At 34.9% G+C, this 17,158-nt stretch overlaps 3 protein-coding genes across 7 annotated transcripts in view; 2 read left to right on the top strand and 1 right to left on the bottom strand.

Annotated features, from left to right (window-relative positions):
• LOC125850059 (chaperone protein dnaJ 1, mitochondrial) overlaps positions 1-8,088 on the top strand; it is a 20,390-nt gene extending 12,302 nt beyond the window's left edge. Inside the window, exons 16-20 of the mRNA XM_049529967.1 lie at positions 1,928-1,984; positions 2,926-2,974; positions 3,060-3,129; positions 6,234-6,323; positions 7,466-8,088. Of these exons, the coding sequence (XP_049385924.1) occupies positions 1,928-1,984; positions 2,926-2,974; positions 3,060-3,129; positions 6,234-6,323; positions 7,466-7,562 (363 nt within the window). The 3' untranslated portion in view covers positions 7,563-8,088. The remainder of the gene's footprint in view (positions 1-1,927; positions 1,985-2,925; positions 2,975-3,059; positions 3,130-6,233; positions 6,324-7,465) is intronic.
• Positions 8,089-9,494: 1,406 nt separating this feature from the next.
• Positions 9,495-14,176, top strand: LOC125850060 (pentatricopeptide repeat-containing protein At5g27460-like). 4 transcript variants are annotated; one of them, XM_049529969.1, is made up of 5 exons: positions 9,495-9,623; positions 9,706-9,952; positions 11,124-12,536; positions 13,614-13,696; positions 14,005-14,176. In XM_049529969.1, exons 1-3 carry the CDS (start codon positions 9,499-9,501, stop codon positions 12,360-12,362), a joined length of 1,611 nt encoding a protein of 536 aa, XP_049385926.1. In that variant the 5' UTR covers positions 9,495-9,498; the 3' UTR covers positions 12,363-12,536; positions 13,614-13,696; positions 14,005-14,176. The 4 variants fall into 4 exon arrangements, with proteins under 4 accessions (XP_049385926.1, XP_049385925.1, XP_049385928.1 ...); XM_049529968.1 differs by lacking the exon at positions 13,614-13,696; XM_049529971.1 differs by lacking the exons at positions 13,614-13,696; positions 14,005-14,176 and adding an exon at positions 12,832-13,143.
• Positions 13,818-14,692, bottom strand: LOC125850062 (glutathione transferase GST 23-like). 2 transcript variants are annotated; one of them, XM_049529972.1, is made up of 2 exons: positions 14,378-14,692; positions 13,818-14,280 (listed from the first exon to the last, which is right to left on the bottom strand). In XM_049529972.1, the coding sequence occupies exons 1-2, from the start codon at positions 14,690-14,692 to the stop codon at positions 13,918-13,920; spliced, it is 678 nt and encodes a 225-aa protein (XP_049385929.1). In that variant the 3' UTR covers positions 13,818-13,917. The 2 variants fall into 2 exon arrangements, with proteins under 2 accessions (XP_049385929.1, XP_049385930.1); XM_049529973.1 differs by having other exon boundaries at positions 14,411-14,692.
• Positions 14,693-17,158: the final 2,466 nt, after the last annotated feature.

Here is a 17,158-nt window from a genome sequence, read left to right as displayed (position 1 = left end):
CACACACACACACACTTTTTTTTTTCTTATCAGTATTCATCCCTTAGTTTATCGGGCTATATTTATAAGTTGTCCATTTATTGAATGGTAAAAGTAAAAAGAAGACAAAAACAGAGTCGTTTACTGCAGAAGTAGAAGTTGAGCATATTAGACAGGAAATTACTCAGAAACTAGAACAATAAGCAGCTGGAGGGATCTCTCGCTGTCCAAGCCACTATCATGCATAGTATTTATTTTAAGGTTCATTTATCTAAACTATGATAGTTTACACACTTTTCATATGGCTAGCACAGACCAATTAACTGATTAAAGAAAAGTTAACCGGTTAGTAAAACGAGTATTTGGCAGACAAAAGATGTTATATGTAGCATACTGGGGCACTTTCATGGCAAAATATGTAATATGTACCTTGCCTTCTACCTTTCTCATAAACAATATACACGCAGTGTAGCTGGGGCTCCATGACAGCATGTGTACTACAAAAAGATATTAGAAACCTAATTGAATAAACTCCAATCCTTAAACTGTAGGTTATGGGTTTGCAAAATACCAAAAGAAGTAGGGAGGACTGGCAATCAAAAATCTTAGGAAGCAGAACAAAAGTCTTCTCATGAAGTGGTTGTGGAGATTTCCTTTAGAAGAACAATCTTTGTTGGGTAGGGTGATCCAGACCAAATATGGGAAGGAAGGACCCTGGAAGACTAAGGAAGTGACATCCACATATGGAACCAGTTTGTGGAGATCAATTAGAAACTTATGGCATGGTTTCTATGCAAAAACTGAATGTAATGTGAACAATGGGAGGAAGATCAGGTTTTGGGAAGATAACTGGTTAGGGAATGGAAGCCTCAAATGCTTGTTCCCAGATATTCATCACCTGAACCAACAACAAGAGTCGACTCTTTATGAAGTTTGGTCTGAACATGGATGGAACCTTACATACAGAAGACTGATGCAAGATTGGGAGGTGGAAAGATTGGCTGAATTTTATGGAACACTTGATCAGTTCTTAGGATTCAAGGAAGGAGAAGACACTCTTAAATGGAAATGTCATAATAAAGGTTTATTCACTGTTAGTTCTGCATATAGAAATATGAATCAGATGGGATCCCAAGTTAACTTTCTGCCTTGGAAGCTTATATGGAAGGTTAAAATACCATATAAAGTGGTAGTTTTTACTTGGTTGGTGGTGAAAGAGGTTGTACTTACACGAGAATCTTATGAAGAGGGGAATACAAATGCGCCCAAGATGTTTTTTTTGTGAGCAGGTTGCAGAGACAATTAATCATCTGTTCTTGCATTGTAAAGTGGTTGGCCAGTTGTGGAATTTGTTTACTAGCTTCAGAGGTATAAGTTGGACTGTTCCTGGGAGAACAGGACATGCTCTAGAAAGCTGGAATATGGAGGGCAGTGGCAGCACAGACAAGAGTAGATGGAAAATTGTCCCAGGTGTTATTTGGTGGACCATATGGAAAGAAAGGAGTTCTAGGAATTTTGATAACAAGAGCAGCCCTTTGCACAAGATTAAAATGAACTGCATTATCACTTTTTGCTATTGGTGTAGTTCAGAGTATATAGATGACCTTGTGGCTATTGTAGACATTCTAGGGTCCTTATAAAGGTGAAAGGAGGATCTAGGGATAGTTCTCTTTTTTCTTCTTTCTTTTCTTTATCTTTTGTTTATGCCCGACACACGTGTGGAGGGAGGATATGATGTAAATTTTTGATACCAGCTTTGAGCTGATGATTGATATGCAAATGTTACCTTTATCAAAAAAAAAAAATACCAAAAGAAGTAAACATCACAGAAGACTAAATGCATAAGACTTGAAATTATGCTTAAAGCTCTTATATTCTGTTTTCTTTACAGCTTTTGTGGCTTAAAGTAGAATTTTAAAATTTAGTGGTCCTTATTGATTTTTAATAGGCTATCCTTGGTGGTAAAGTTGAGGTACCAACTCTAGCTGGAAAGACAAAGATACAGGTATGGCGTTTTATACTGGGTTTATCTATCTTTCAACATTTTTTATTTATTTTATTATCATGGCGTGATAATAAATTTGAATTTCAATTAGTATAGTGAATTATGTGTCACCTTGATATTGGATGTGTGTTCAATTTTTTTTTCCATTTTGATTGTTGATTTTTCAATCATCTTTTGACTGAATGGCAGTGATTTTGGTTGTTTGCACCCAAGGTTGTGGCCTGCTTTATTATTTGCTCAAACTCTTGGGGTTTACAGGGTTTAAAACGTAAAGTCTACATGTTCTGATTACATCATAATTATAAGAAGAAAGTCAATGTAATTGATCCTAACAGATGTATACCATATTTACAAGATCCTAACCATATCTACAAGATCCTAACAATTTTAATATATTAATTTTACCCCATTTGGAAACTTGAAAAAGAGTTTTCGGGTCTTGAGTTAGACTCTCAACAAGAGAGTGCTGTTCTACTAATCCATGGATGGAAATTTTTCCTTACAAAAAGAGGTAGTGATGTTTTAGCAAAAGACAAACCTAACACCAATTCTCCTAAAACAGAGAGCCATTTCATTCCATCCATAGTTTTTCTGAAAATAAACAAAAACTTCTATTTTTTCAAAAAAAAAGTTATTGAAACCAATTCTCGTTGAACAAAAACAAATTGTTTTCTAATCCAAACTAAAGAGGGAAGATGAGATGAAAGATTGTTAGTGAAGCTACTTCAATGCTTGTAAACAAGCTTGGACTTGGCTTTGGGATTGAACATCAATTGCGACAATTCAATAAAAAGACATTTCCATCTCTTCTGTCAGGCCTTTTTTCAGTTGTGGAAGTTGCTTTACTGTTTCATATGTTGCCTGAAAAATCAGCAGCTAGAACCATTGAACTCCCTTTTTTACCAAAGCTTGCTGCTATTTTCTATTTCTGGTCTTTTTAGGTACCCAAGGGGGTTCAGCCTGGACAACTTGTGGTACTACGAGGCAAAGGTATCATAGCTTTAGTTACAGTGAATTCTAATCTGTTTAATATACTTCCTTCTGAGCAATCAGACTTGTTGTCTGTCATACTTAGGTTTGCCAAAGAGTGGATTTCTGGTGAACCATGGAGATCAATATGTGCGGTTCCGTATTGACTTTCCATCGTATGTTTCTCTCTCACCTTTCCAGATCATTTTTATCCTAAATCAATTATTACAGTTCACTGAACTCATTAGAAAATCAGGCAAATTGACAATATTAACTATTGCATTGCTTAGAGGAAATACCAAATGTCTTTAATGGGGTTTTAAGTTAATAAACTCAAGGATGCTACCTGAACCGATTTATATTAAGTCAAGCACCAAAATTAGCCACTCTTGCATCCTCATGGGCAATGAGAACAGGAAGAAAATGTTTTTATTTTTGAACAGGTAACATTTTTGTGTATTAATGACAACCTACACAAAGAGTGTGTAGTCCCCCATATTTACATCCAGATGAGCAAAAATAAAATAAAATAAGCTCCTAGTCCTTAGTCTTTTCGTAAGGAATCAAGTACATCATAAACTGATTCTAACTCCTCCATTAAGCTATGTTTACACCAAAAAAAGAAAAGCCCTAAACATTTCAACTTTAGTTTCTGTATACAAATGGCTTTGTCTTCAAACCAAACTTTGTTTCTTTCTCCCCACACAGTCCACCAAATGCAAGCTGAGACAATTTTACATCTCTCTTTCTGATTGGAGGGATTGGTATCACTGTTCCAGCATTTCAATACATCAGATACTCTTCCCGGCATAGTCCGGCTAATGCCCCTCAAGTTAATGAAAATCTTCCACAACTGGTCAGTCCAGCTGCAGTGAAGAAAGAGATAAGAGATTGTCTCTGCTTCCTTACCACAGAGAAAACACCTTGAGCAAAGATTGAAACCTCTTCTCATGAGTGTATCTTGTGTGAGTACAACTTCTCTGGCTAGCAGCCAAGAGAAGCATGCAACTTTGTGAGGGATCTTAACCCTCCAGAGCATCTTCCAAGGCCAGGTCCCACTCTGATTGTTTGAGGTTGTGAGTACTCTGTATGCTGCTTTCACTGTAAATTTGTTATCCTTATTCCTTAACCATATCAAGCAATCTGCGTCAGTTGATGTACCTTTGAACTGTTCTAAAGTTCCGAAAAAGCTTGCTAGTCTGTCAATTTCCCAATCATTTAAAGCTCTTCTGAAACTCAAATTCCACCCCTGTTCACCCCAAACCATTTCAATTGTTGAGTTTTGTTGTTGATTGAGAGAGTATATGTCTGGATAGAGTTGCTTTAAGGGGGCTTGTTCAATCCATTTATCATTCCATAGATCAACTTTCCTTCCATTACCAATACTGAACATGGTTTTTGTTAGCAATTTGGGCCACAAGTTCCTTATGGATTTCCAGAGACTAACTCCATAAGGACTATTGCTTACTTTGGTAGTCCATAAGTGACTTCAAAAAGGATCATCGATCTGATGTACAAGTATAATTTGTGTGAACTCGTCCAACCTTTTAAATCATTGCTAGGGCATGTGTTCATACAAGTAAATAGATATTTTGTTTGGGATCATGAACATTCCCCAGGTAATTGCACCATTAATATCTCCAAGAGATTCCTTTGTGAAGTGTGAACTGCTTATCTTTATTCATATTCTGCAGATGTTTAGGGATTGGGGATGGTAGGAATGACTCATGTGAGCATTAAAGAAATTGGTGTTTAGTTAATAACAGGTTAGTAATGTGTCAAAATGAGAGGAAGATAGATTCATTCTCATAACCAGTGCGTTGACTCAATCCTTGAGTGATCTGCTGAAAAAGTCTGAAATCAAGCTTTCCTGATCTGAGCTGGTAAGAAACCTTGTATCACCAAATGAACTATAAACAAGCAATACCTATTTGTTAGGTATGAAAATATCTGGGGAGTCAAATTATACATTGAATGCATCTACAGGTTTATAATCACTTGCTCTTTCCTTTTGTTGTGTTACTGTTACATTTATTGATATATTTTACTTTTTCGGAAATATTGTTATTTGGGTTTGAACCAATCTGGTATCAGTAGTTACTAGGTGTTGGTAATATTGAGGTATTGATAGATGTGTATTAAGGCATATAAATCCTCATTATGGGGTTAGGCATTAGTTGTCTACTTAAAATGGTTTTGCAGTTGGTCCAAAGGGTTGCCTAAGATGAATTTCTGTCACCCAAAAAAAAGTGGTAAAATGTTTTATTGATTATTAGACTTGGGGCCCGTTTGGCCATGTAAGATGTAGTCATGAAATGTGATGAAGTTGAAGTTTTGTTTGGACATGCAATTTGGATTTTTCAATTGTATTTTTTACCCATAAACATAAAAATTCCATAAGTTGTGAAAACTATCAAAATTACCCCAATCTTTATACAATCTTACCAAATTAGCAAAAATTCATAACAAAAGTATAATACACTAAGAGACAGTTTTTCTTAAAAAATACAACATTTATTGATTGAACTTTAGTTCAATAAAAAAGTAAAATTGAGCATGAGTTGTAGTGTACTGACTCTTTAATATAACATTGTGATAGTGTACAACCTAATACTTGCTTACCAACAAAAATAACATTTTTGTAAAGAAATACTAAAGAGATATGTGACAGAAATGAAATAGTTTTGTGTAAACAAATAATATTTACTAAAGAGACATGTGATGGAAATGATATCAACTATAATTTTGTTTATATATGCAATAAATGATTGCTAGATATAAAATTGTGTTTTTTTTACAAATATAAACTTGTGGGTCAATTTTTGTATTTGAAAAATGTGAAATCATGATATGAAATTCCCAAATCAAGCTTTCTGGAGAATTTGGATGAAATCGCATGTCCAAACGCTTATTTCATCTCATTATTTCAAATCACGGGATGAAATCACATGTCCAAATGCTAGTGTGTTAGGGAAGTACTTAAATATATGTTTGAAGTTTGGAAAGTGAAGTAGTTAGTTGAAAATATGTCCTCGTATTATAGTTTGAGTTAGAAATAGTTTTCAACTTGAAGAAAGAGATCATTCTTGGGATTAATTAACAAGGAAACAAAGTAGATCAAGTATTACGGATGAAGGGAGTAGCTTATCAGATGAAATTCTTCTGACCAAACATTTTTCATTTATTTTTCTATTTTTATGTTGCTCATGAACTTCCACTAGAGTTTTCTGCATGAACAAAATTTCACAGATGCTCTTTTTTCTTCTTCTTCTTTTTGTAGAGCATTGAATGAACGGCAGCGTGCTATAATGGAAGAATTTGCACAGGAGGAAGTTATTAATGGAGATTACATGGATGGAGAAGTAAATTTGTAAGTTTTCTTCTTTATTGTCTTTGAAGGCATGCCATGACTCTGATCCATCAGTAGTATTTGCTTACTCAGCTTTCTTTAAACTTTTTTGATAACTAATTTAAGAAGACTATAACTGGAAATTTTGTGCTATCTTTGATGCATGTGAATGTTCCCATGAATACTTGAGAAGTTCACCACAAGTACATACTGTTAAAAGTCAATTGAAATAATTTACAATAAGTTATTTTTCTAGCCAAAAAAAAAAAAGAAGAAGACCGGAGATAATGGGGTTAGCCTTCTCTCCAGTTATTATGCTATACCGTACATACGTGATCAAAATTATGCTGGCTTAGCGATTTCAGCTACTCATAGAACTTCACTAACTATATCAGTTGATTTCACCATTTATTTGGAGGTGTATTCTAATTTTTGGCAAGATTTTTGTGATCAGGGTTGATGTAATCCTTTTTCAGGTAGGCCAGACCCAGTAGTTGGTTAGCAAAATCTTGTATACAGCCTGAAAGCTATGTGTTTTTTATCTGTTTTCGGCTGTCCATTAAGTTTGTTGCATCACTTCCACTTATTTTTCTTTTTTGGATTCTATGGTGGTAGGTTTCGTAAATCATGTCCTTCCTGAACTCGGGTAGAATGCCTCATCCCTTTCTTGTTTTCATGTGACCCTTTTTCTTTTGGCATTATATTAAAATGTTTTTGTGTTTATTATTGGTGGAAAGAGAGTATTAGAACTTTGCTGCTTGTCAGAGTTTTATACAAATTTGATATTTGTTCTTTCAAGCTCTTCATTAGTCACTGGAACACGAGATAGTTTTTCCTTGTTTCTTTCTGAGGGGTTGGTTGGGGGTGGGGGTGAGGGTGTTCTCAAAGTTCAAGAAATTTCCACGTATGCTCTCTTATCATGAATGTTTATACTGTTTCTGTATGAGAACTGAAGCCATGGTAAACAATCGATATACAATTTACACAACCTACATCTTTATTTACTAGAGATTGGCTGCACAATATCATCTAGCTGGCATAATGCTTTAGTGTTTTCTCGCTTTGACCATCTCTATTTATATAGTCACCATTCTGAATGTGGTGAACATTCTGGAAATGGTTAACAGGCTTTACCAGCAGCTCTCTACTGGTTGAACTTACAGGTGGCAGCAGTTGCTTGAACGCATATCAAACCCAAAGTTTGTGGTTGAATTCTCACTCTTGATAGTGATCCTTCTGTTGTTAATCAAAACGCTGTGATTGCGGAGGCGTCAGCTGTCCTCGGCAGTTACAAGAATCCCTGATCCAGCTGCTTTCAACATCATACCTGCACAGAGTTTGCTAGTCTCCGGCCTCAAACTGATCTGGAGAGAACTAACTTCCTACAATGGAGTGAAACTCCCAAACGTCTACCGTCCTGGTAGCTATATCACATACACATGGTAGAACCATTTTCTACTGTTCACTTTTTGCATCGAGTTTAGATTATATACTACTAGCATTTAACATGCCTATATAGTTCTCAAAATAAAAAAGGAAGTGCCTATTTTATCCAAGGCCTTTTTATAAGAAAGTTGAGTTTCAGTATATGGTTAGAAGTGTTCCTGTATTTCTACATACAATAATTGTAGAGAATTCTCACAAGTCTCTTGAAATTTTGCATAATTCCAGTTGTAGTCTAAACATGTTCTATATGTATTTTTTGGGAACTGTGGAGAGGGAAAAGTTCATGGGATCCTATTCCCTTTGTTTGTTCGAAGAAATATAATTTTCTTTTTCTGGTTTCCATCTTTAATTGTGAGCAATAATTACTTAATAGCATTTGCGTTTGGAGCTTAGCACCTTATATATTCTCTATAAATAGGGAAAAGAGTCATTTATGGGGAAAAGTTTAATATTATCCTCCGTTATACTATGGATTCATATAATGTCCTTATGTTATAAAAGTTGCTCAAATTTATCCTATCGTTAACTCTATTCGTTTTATCCACATGATATGTCAAACAATTGATCTTAATATCCACCTTTTCCTCCTAGACATAAAAGATCCATGTGCTATGCACACATAAATATGATAGTCATTGGAATCAATTGATCCCTAATATATATGAAGTGTGCATATCTCTAGTTATGGAAATGGGTCAAAAGTATCTTTAAATTATTGTGAATGGAGCACTTGTCTCTCTATTATATTTTGGTATCAAAATTGTCTTTACCGTCTAAAAATTGGATCATACTTGTCCCTCTTTACTAAAAGAACTTTTGATTTGACAATTCAAAACGGGTGAAAATTATTTATACCTTATATTTTACTTTAAAAATCAAAGTTTCTTTTCAACTTTGAGAAATAATCATTTGTGAATTCGAGCTATTAAGAAAGCAAAGAGATAGAAACTTCCATGAAAAAGAAAAAAAAAAGTTCCAGCTCAAATAACCATGCAAAGCTAATAATATCGTGATTATAAATAATGATCGAATGTATATATCTCCAAGTGATGTACACTTGAGAGTCCAGTGGCGGACCTAGGATTTTCGTTCAGGGGGTTCGAAAAATAAAAGTATAAACGTGTATACACAAAACAAAATCTCAAGAAAGTCGTAGTATTTAGTTTTAGTGGCGGACCCTTGAATTTTTTTGGGTTTAAAACCACACTTTTAGCATGTTTTATAAAATAAAAAACTAAAAAAAACGGAACTGAAACCTTAAAAAAAAAAAAAAAAACTGAAACTGAAAAAGAAAAAAATAAAACGCTAATGCAGGGATTCGAACCCTCGACGTAAGGCTTAATTTTCAGGGAAAATGCCACTGGGCTATCTCTTTCTCCTTGTCATTGAGGGGGTTCAAAATATATATATCCACATAAATACAGAAAATTACCTTATATATACAGTGTAATTTTTTGCCGAGGGGGTTCGGGTGAACCCCCTGGAACCAACGTGGGTCCGCCCCTGCTTGAGACGGCTCGAAGCAACTCAAATTCGGTGAAAGTGGCCAATGATATCACATTTAATAATGAATCTTAATCATCATCAAGCTTCCTATATTTCGATATTATATTGAATTGTGTAACAAAATTATCTAAAAGTTAAAATTATTATTTTTTAAATACGTTTTTTTTTACTTTAATTATATCTTCGGTATTTAAATTGGACAAAATTTCATACATTAGGGACTAAACTGTGCCTTCAAAAACATATGATTTCCCCAAAACCCAAACAAGACACCAAAAGCAACAAGAACACTCTCAGAAGTGTAAGTAAGAAATCTCTGAAAATGCAATTCAAGGCAGCAGCTGGGTTCAATCTCTCAAGATTTCACAGGTAATTAACACCCTTTTCTCTCTTAATTCCATTTCTGTAGTTTGTACACTCTCATGGAAATCATTGTACATTCTTTTGGAAGCTCTTGGACATGGAGATTTGTGCTGTCACAATCATACTCTACAAACAAAGCGACGCTGATTAACGGCAGTTACTCCGGTGGGGGTGATTTAAAAAAACGAATTTTGAAGGTCGTTTCATCGGGTGTTAACCCGACGAGGAGTGTGCTTGAGAATTGGGTGGATGAAGGCCGTAGAGTTTGTCTAAACGAGCTTAGGGTGATTATACGGCAGCTCATGAAACGACGTCGATTTGGACCTGCTTTGGAGGTTTGTATTTGCCCATCAGTTTTTTTTTTTAATTAAACAAATTGAATTTGTTGAATTTTGTATCTTTGAGTGCTTGATTATGTGATTTAGTATGGTTCCTTAAGTTTTAAAATGTCAACATGATACTGTAATTTCCTTGAGCTTTTCTAATGCTGGTAAAAGCGTATTTTCGTTAGAAGAAAAAAATTAAGAATTTTCTTTTATGGTGCGTGTGATTACTTGATTAATATGGCTTTTGTCACACAATGGATGTGGTGCAGTGGATGGAGCTGCTCCTCCTCCTTAACCAGAGGTCTCAGTTTCGGACCCTGGTATGGAAAAATCCTTGGTAAAGAGTGTTACCCCGAATGGGCCCTACTGGTGAAAATTCAGATTAGTCGGGCTCCAATGATCGGACACCGGAAGGGAAATAAAAAAAAAAGAAGGGTTTTTTCTATAGTATTAGCACAATAGTAATAATTCCCTTGATTTTTTTTTATTTTGAATGCTCATAGAAATATCTTTTTTTTTGAAAAAATATTAGGAACTTCTTCTTCTGGGTTCTTGATTATATGCTGTAATAAGGTTATTTGAGACGATAGAATGAATCAATAGTTTCCTTTTTGAGATGCTGATAGGAATATCTTTTGTTCTGTTGTAAATTTGAGGGACAAAAGTTGGGAGCTTGATTTTTTTTTTTGTGGTTTATACTACTACTTTTGTTCTTCTTATGAAGGTAAATTATTATTGATGTGGTTGGAACCCTGAATACCAGGTGTGACATAAAGTGGAAAATCTTACAAAAAGACCTGAGTTTCTCGAAAGAGCATACCAAAAAAGAAACCGATCCACTAATCTGTAATCTACTTGTTTCCTTAAAATTTTGAACTGCTTGTACATTTATGTAATGCTAATATATCAGCTTATATACTTGATAGATGCGTACTGGCGATAATTTGATATTATCCATTAATTCCGTAAGCTTTATAATAATTGAGAAATTGGTAAAGTAAGGATTGACTTGCTCAACTTTTATTTTGGAGTATGAGGAGAAAAAAAGAAATGTGGTGGGTATTTTACACAAGGACTATGAAACCTTTTCTTCTGAAATATCTCCTCCTTTTGATCTGTTTGTGCATGTAACGGAGACAATAATGTATGTATTTCCTTCTCTGTTTATATTTATTTGCAGATACTTAACTGGATGGAAACTCAACATTGTTCTCAGATGTCACCTTATGATTATGCCAGGCGACAAGAATTAACTGTTAAAGAACACGGTAGAATAGAAGCTGAAAGATATTTTGAGAGTTTAACAAGCACTGTTTCGCTGAAAGCTGCTTCCCTCCCTCTTCTTCATTGTTATGTTGAAGAAAGGTCCACTGAGAAGGCTGAAGCTTTCATGCTAAAGATAAGCAAGTTGGGACTTGCTCTGAGCCCTCATCCGTTTAATGAGATGATGAAGCTTTATAAGGCCACATCTCAGTACCAGAAAGTACCATCAGTCATCCTGCAAATGAAACAAAACCGAATAACTTTAAACGTCCTCTCCTATAATCTCTGGATGGACGCATGTGGGGAGCTCTCTGGGGTTGAATCAGCAGAGATGGTATACAAAGAGATGCTGAGTAACCAAAATGTAGAAGTGGGATGGAGCTCTTTAGCTACATTAGCAAATATTTATAAGAAAGCAGGACAGACAGACAAGGCAGTTTTGGCCCTAAAAACTGCTGAAAAGAAAATATCCAACAGTAATCACTATCCTTACTTCTTTGTCATTACGCAGTATGCTTCTTTGAAGAACAAAGATGGAGTACATCGGGTCTGGGAAGCTTCTAAAGCAGTAAACTCCCCAATAACTTGTGCCAACTACATGTGTATCTTGTCGTCTTTGGTCAAGCTTGGTGACATGAGAGAGGCCGAGAGAACTTTTGTGGAATGGGAATCTCAATGCAGGACATATGACATTAGAGTCTCCAACATACTTCTCGGTGGATACATGAGAAATGGATCAGTCGAAAAAGCTGAATCGTTACATTATCGCACGTTGGAGAAAGGTGGATGTCCAAATTCTAAAACCTGGGAGATATTGGTGGAGGGATGGATAAGAAGTCAACAAATGGATAAAGCTATCGATGCCTTGAAAAGTGGTCTTGCTGCTCTAAAACATTATGAATGGAGGCCATCACCAAGTATTGTTGTCGCAATTTCAGAATATTTCGAAGAAACTAGAAATTTTGGGAAGGCTATGGAGTTTCTTACAACTCTTAGACATTTTGGTCCTGCTAATTTGCAAGTGTACAAGTCATTGCTTAGAATGCAAATCTCAAGAGAAGAAAGTCCACTGTACATCCTTGAAATGATGCAGAATGATGGAATTGACGTGGATGATGAGACCTCTGCCATCTATTCAGGCGTTTTGCATTGTTGAGAACTGAAAATCCATAGTGGTACTTTAATTGTGCTTTACATGGGCAGAAGATGGGTTAGAATGTCGAGCATGTTGAACAATTTTTTGTCACTTGGTGCTAACTCTGAGTCTACGGCTTGAAATATGAAGAGCACAGTGGATGTGATTTCTTGGGACTGCATCCTGCAGCGACTAGTAAGTTTTTGTTTGATTAATCTACTCTCTTTTCTCATGATTCCCTTTGCACTTGGAAGTTGCAATATCAGTAACTCGGTGTAAGATTATGGCTTTTGCATTTTCTATTATCTAGCCAGAGTGTAGAGTTATTCTACTAACTGGTTTTCATGATACTTGAGACTTTCGGCATTTGACATTCACGTATGAAATTCCAAAAAAGATATCTGAATATCTTACCAAAGGCAAACAGTCTGCCAGCCAGGACCAAAGTCTTTATTATGATAGATGATTTTCCTGCTTATGCATAGTCCAGGTTTAAGATGAAGATGCAGCTTTATCAAATATACTGCTCTTAAACTACTCTGTGCACCATCTGAGCCTCTATGTCCACTGTAAGATATAAGCATTGGTGGACATCTCAACTTTTTTGAATATATCTGATTCAACAAGTATCGTCTGCCAAAAAAAAATTCAACCTTGAGATGTATTCTTATTATTTACACTTTTAGCTTGATTCACCCTAGCAAGCTTCTTTAGTGTCTCTGTTCAGTCTCTCCCTTCCATATGAAGAATAATAGAGTTTTATTATTTACAACAGGATGATGAAGCTTCAGTAAAAGCATGTCTTTTTTACATTCTCTGATGCATTACTGAACTTTCATGCACATCGTAGTTCTATTATGATATTTCTTTCAATTTGAGGCTTTTTTGGCGAATTGTCCAAAGAAAATAGCTCCCAAATTTTTTGTGACACTGTATGTTCTTGATGCCTACCAAACTAATATGGAATCGTGTCATGATAGAGATGATATGGATGAGTTACTTGGTTCTTTATAGAGATGATTGGTAGTACTAAGGGTGATTTTGAACAAATAGGTGTAAGATCACTTATGGATGCAAGCTGAATGTCTATTTTAATCTGTATAGCCTTACTAATGGATGAGGGTTGCTTCCTCATGAATGGTCGATTATATTATGGTTCAAAGTCTCTGGTCCTTTGCAGCTTACATTAATGTGCCAATGCTGGGTTTCTTTTAACATTCACAGCCCTTTTCCCTCCTCCCCTTAAACTAGAATGAGATTCTCTACTTGCAGAAAGTTGAAGGAACTCGCATCCTTAAAAAGTAACTCAAATGTTGCATGGCATATTGACAGTCAGGCACTTGTCCTTTATCAAGGTGCAATGTTCCTTAAATTTAAATAGTTGAAGTTTCTCTAATTTTACAGAAAATGACTTATATGATATCATGATCATAGATGCTTATGCCCTTATTTCCCCACAATTGTATTTGATAGGCAAAACCGCAAAATCTTACGTGTCATCAAACTCATCAAAAAGATTACATGTCATATAATCATATTTAGTAAAATCTTCCTACATGGGAACAGATTTTAGATTTCAAGATGATGCTGAAGCAACCAACATCTTGTGAAATCCTTTGTTATGCTCTAACAATTTGTCTTTGGGCGGTGTACACTCTTTCAGAATGGGAGCAGCTTCGAGGACATTCTGAAACCATGAAACAAGTGAAGGCATTTCCTCAGCATCAATAAGTTTGATATCCACAACCTCCTCAACAATCTGAGCCCAGCAGATGATCCAAGCAGATGCAACATCCATGAAGCCAATTTTCGTATCTCCAAAAAAGTGTTTCTTGCCTAGTTCACCCTCTAAAATTTTCAAGTTCTCACGAGCTTCTTTTGCTATCTTCTGCTGCTCCTCTCCGACCTTGACGAAAGTACCAAATATTCCTGGCACACACTGTAAAGAAAGAAGAGTGAATGATCCAGTGATTTGCTGCAAGATGATAAACAAGTAACAGGAATGGATTCTTTCATATATGAACATTGGTTATTACCTTGTCATCAACAAATTTTGCCCAAAAACGGACCTTGGCTCTTTCATAAGGATCTTCAGGGAGGAGGGGATTGTGCTTCCATGTCTCTTCAATGTATTCAAGTATGACTAGTGATTCTGCAATAGGTTTCCCATTATGAACCAAAACTGGAATCTTCTTATGAACTGGATTGTACTGCAAGAGCAAAGGACTTTTGTTTGGGAGATCTTCTTCTTGGTAGTCATATTCAATCCCTTTCAGTTTCAGTGCCCAATGAATCCTCAGAGCAGAAGGGCTTGCCCAGTTTCCAAGCAATTTCACTTTCTCTCCTGTCATTGCTGATTCTTGCTATGTAGAGGGTACTCAATCTCTCATGTTATATAGAGGTACAATTCTTGCTGTGTAGGCCAAAATGGGCTTAAGGCTGCTGCCAAATGTTAGAATATTACAAGTCTTGAGATAATTAAGTGTTTAATAATGAATGTTTAGTTGTTTACCACTAATTTTCTTAGAAGGTATTTTAGTACTTCCGTGTCAAGATAAACTATCAAGACGACTTATTCTTTTGACTTTTCAATGCTAGTTGACGTTCCTTTCTCTTAATTCATTATTCATATCATCGGAAAATGACAGTTTCTGTAAATCTCACATAGTTTTGTGATTATTCATTCTGCCGCACGTTCTATTTATTTTATCTTCAGTATATGTCCAAAGAAAACACAATAGTGTTTTCATTTCACTAATTAATAAGATATGTCACTATCTATCACTCCTTCCATTTCAATTTGTTTGTCTAGTTTAGGTAGAATGTATCAAAATACTATTGTCTTATGGTCTTAAACATGTAATGTGGAAAGCTAGAATTAGAAGTTAGAAAAAAGAAAAAGACATTCTTTTTTAAACGGACTAAAAAAAAGGCAAACAAAGCGGACCAGATGTTTTCAGACAAGCATAAATGAGAGGTTTATGTAAACAAATTTATGTAAATGAGAGGTTTATGAAAACAAATTCCCAAATCAAGCTTTCTGGAGAATTTGGATGAAATCGCATGTCCAAACGCTTATTTCATCTCATTATTTCAAATCACGGGATGAAATCACATGTCCAAATGCTAGTGTGTTAGGGAAGTACTTAAACATATGTTTGAAGTGTGGAAAGTGAAGTAGTTAGTTGAAAATATGTCCTCGTATTATAGTTTGAGTTAGAAATAGTTTTCAACTTGAAGAAAGAGATCATTCTTGGGATAAATTAACAAGGAAACAAAGTATTACGGATGAAGGGAGTAGCTTATCAGATGAAATTCTTCTGACCAAACATTTTTTATTTATTTTTCTATTCTTATGTTGCTCATGAATTTCCACTAGAGCTTGCTGCATGAACAAAATTTCACAGATGCTCTTTTTTCTTCTTCTTCTTTTTGTAGAGCATTGAATGAATGGCAGCGTGCTATAATGGAAGAATTTGCACAGGAGGAAGTTATTAATGGAGATTACATGGATGGAGAAGTAAATTTGTAAGTTTTCTTCTTTATTGTCTTTGAAGGCATGACATGACTCTGACTCTGATCCATCAGTAGTATTTGCTTACTCAGCTTTCTTTAAACTTTTTTGATAACTAATTTAAGAAGACTATAACTGGAAATTTTGTGCTATCTTTGATGCATGTGAATGTTCCCATGAATACTTGAGAAGTTCACCACAAGTACATACTGTTAAAAGTCAATTGAAATAATTTACAATAAGTTACAAAAATTGTAGAGAATTACTGATAAGTCTCTGAAATTTTGCATAGTTCCAGTTGTACTCTTAAACATTTCTATATGTTTTTTGGGGACTGAAAAATATAATTTTCTTTTTCCGCTTTTCTCTGTAATTGTGAGCAATAATTAATTAATTGCATTTATTGAAAAAGGTTTAATATTATCCTTCCTTCGTTGTACTATGGGTTCATATATGCCCTAAAGTTATAAAAGTTGCTCATCCATTTTGGCCACATGGTATGTCAAAAATGTGCTATGCACACAAAAATGTGACATGTAGGAAAACGTGTGAAATTTCAGCATTAGTAAATAAGTAATAGTATGATGTTTTTGTAAGGACGGGAATATAAACAATCGTGAATCGACCTATGTATGGAAGGCAAAAAAATATACTTTTATATAGTCAGAGGAAAGTAAAATACAAATTCAGGGATAATATCATGTTATCATGATGAACGCGCAATTGTATTCTATTTTCAAGATAAAGGTAGTCGTTTGCAAAACAATGCTCAACATTTTGAAGTCAGGGTGTACCTAAGCTTAGGGTAGGTTAATTGTTGATTTGGATCGCGCTTACTATTTCATTTGAAAATGATGATTAAAATAAAAATAATTAAATTGCAAAATACACTTGATATTGTATTAGAAGAACCATTTATCTAAATCAAACATTCGTTTTATTAAAATATTCTTTTTGATTATAAACGATGATATCCTTTGCCTGTTTTGAGATGATATTGAATTATGTAACAAAACTATTTAAAAGTTAAATGTTTGTTTTAAAAAAAATGTTTTTATTTACTTTAATTATATCTTTAGGGGTTTAAATAGGACAAAATTTCATACATTAGGGACTAAACTGTACCGTCAAAAACATATGATTCTCCAAAACTCAAACAAGACACCAAAAGCAACAAGAACACACACTCTCAGAAGTGTAAGTAAGAAATCTCCGAAAATGCAATTCAAGGTACCAGTTGGGTTCAATCTTTCAAGATTTCACAGGTAATTAACACCCTTTTCTCTCTTTATTCCAATTCTGT

The sequence above is a fragment of the Solanum stenotomum genome, unplaced genomic scaffold, assembly GCF_019186545.1.
Source record: "Solanum stenotomum isolate F172 unplaced genomic scaffold, ASM1918654v1 scaffold13383, whole genome shotgun sequence".
In the NCBI taxonomy this organism is placed as follows: domain Eukaryota; kingdom Viridiplantae; phylum Streptophyta; class Magnoliopsida; order Solanales; family Solanaceae; genus Solanum; species Solanum stenotomum.
The sequence above is the reverse complement of the archived record's forward strand: the minus strand, read 5'-3'. Positions and strand labels throughout refer to the sequence as shown.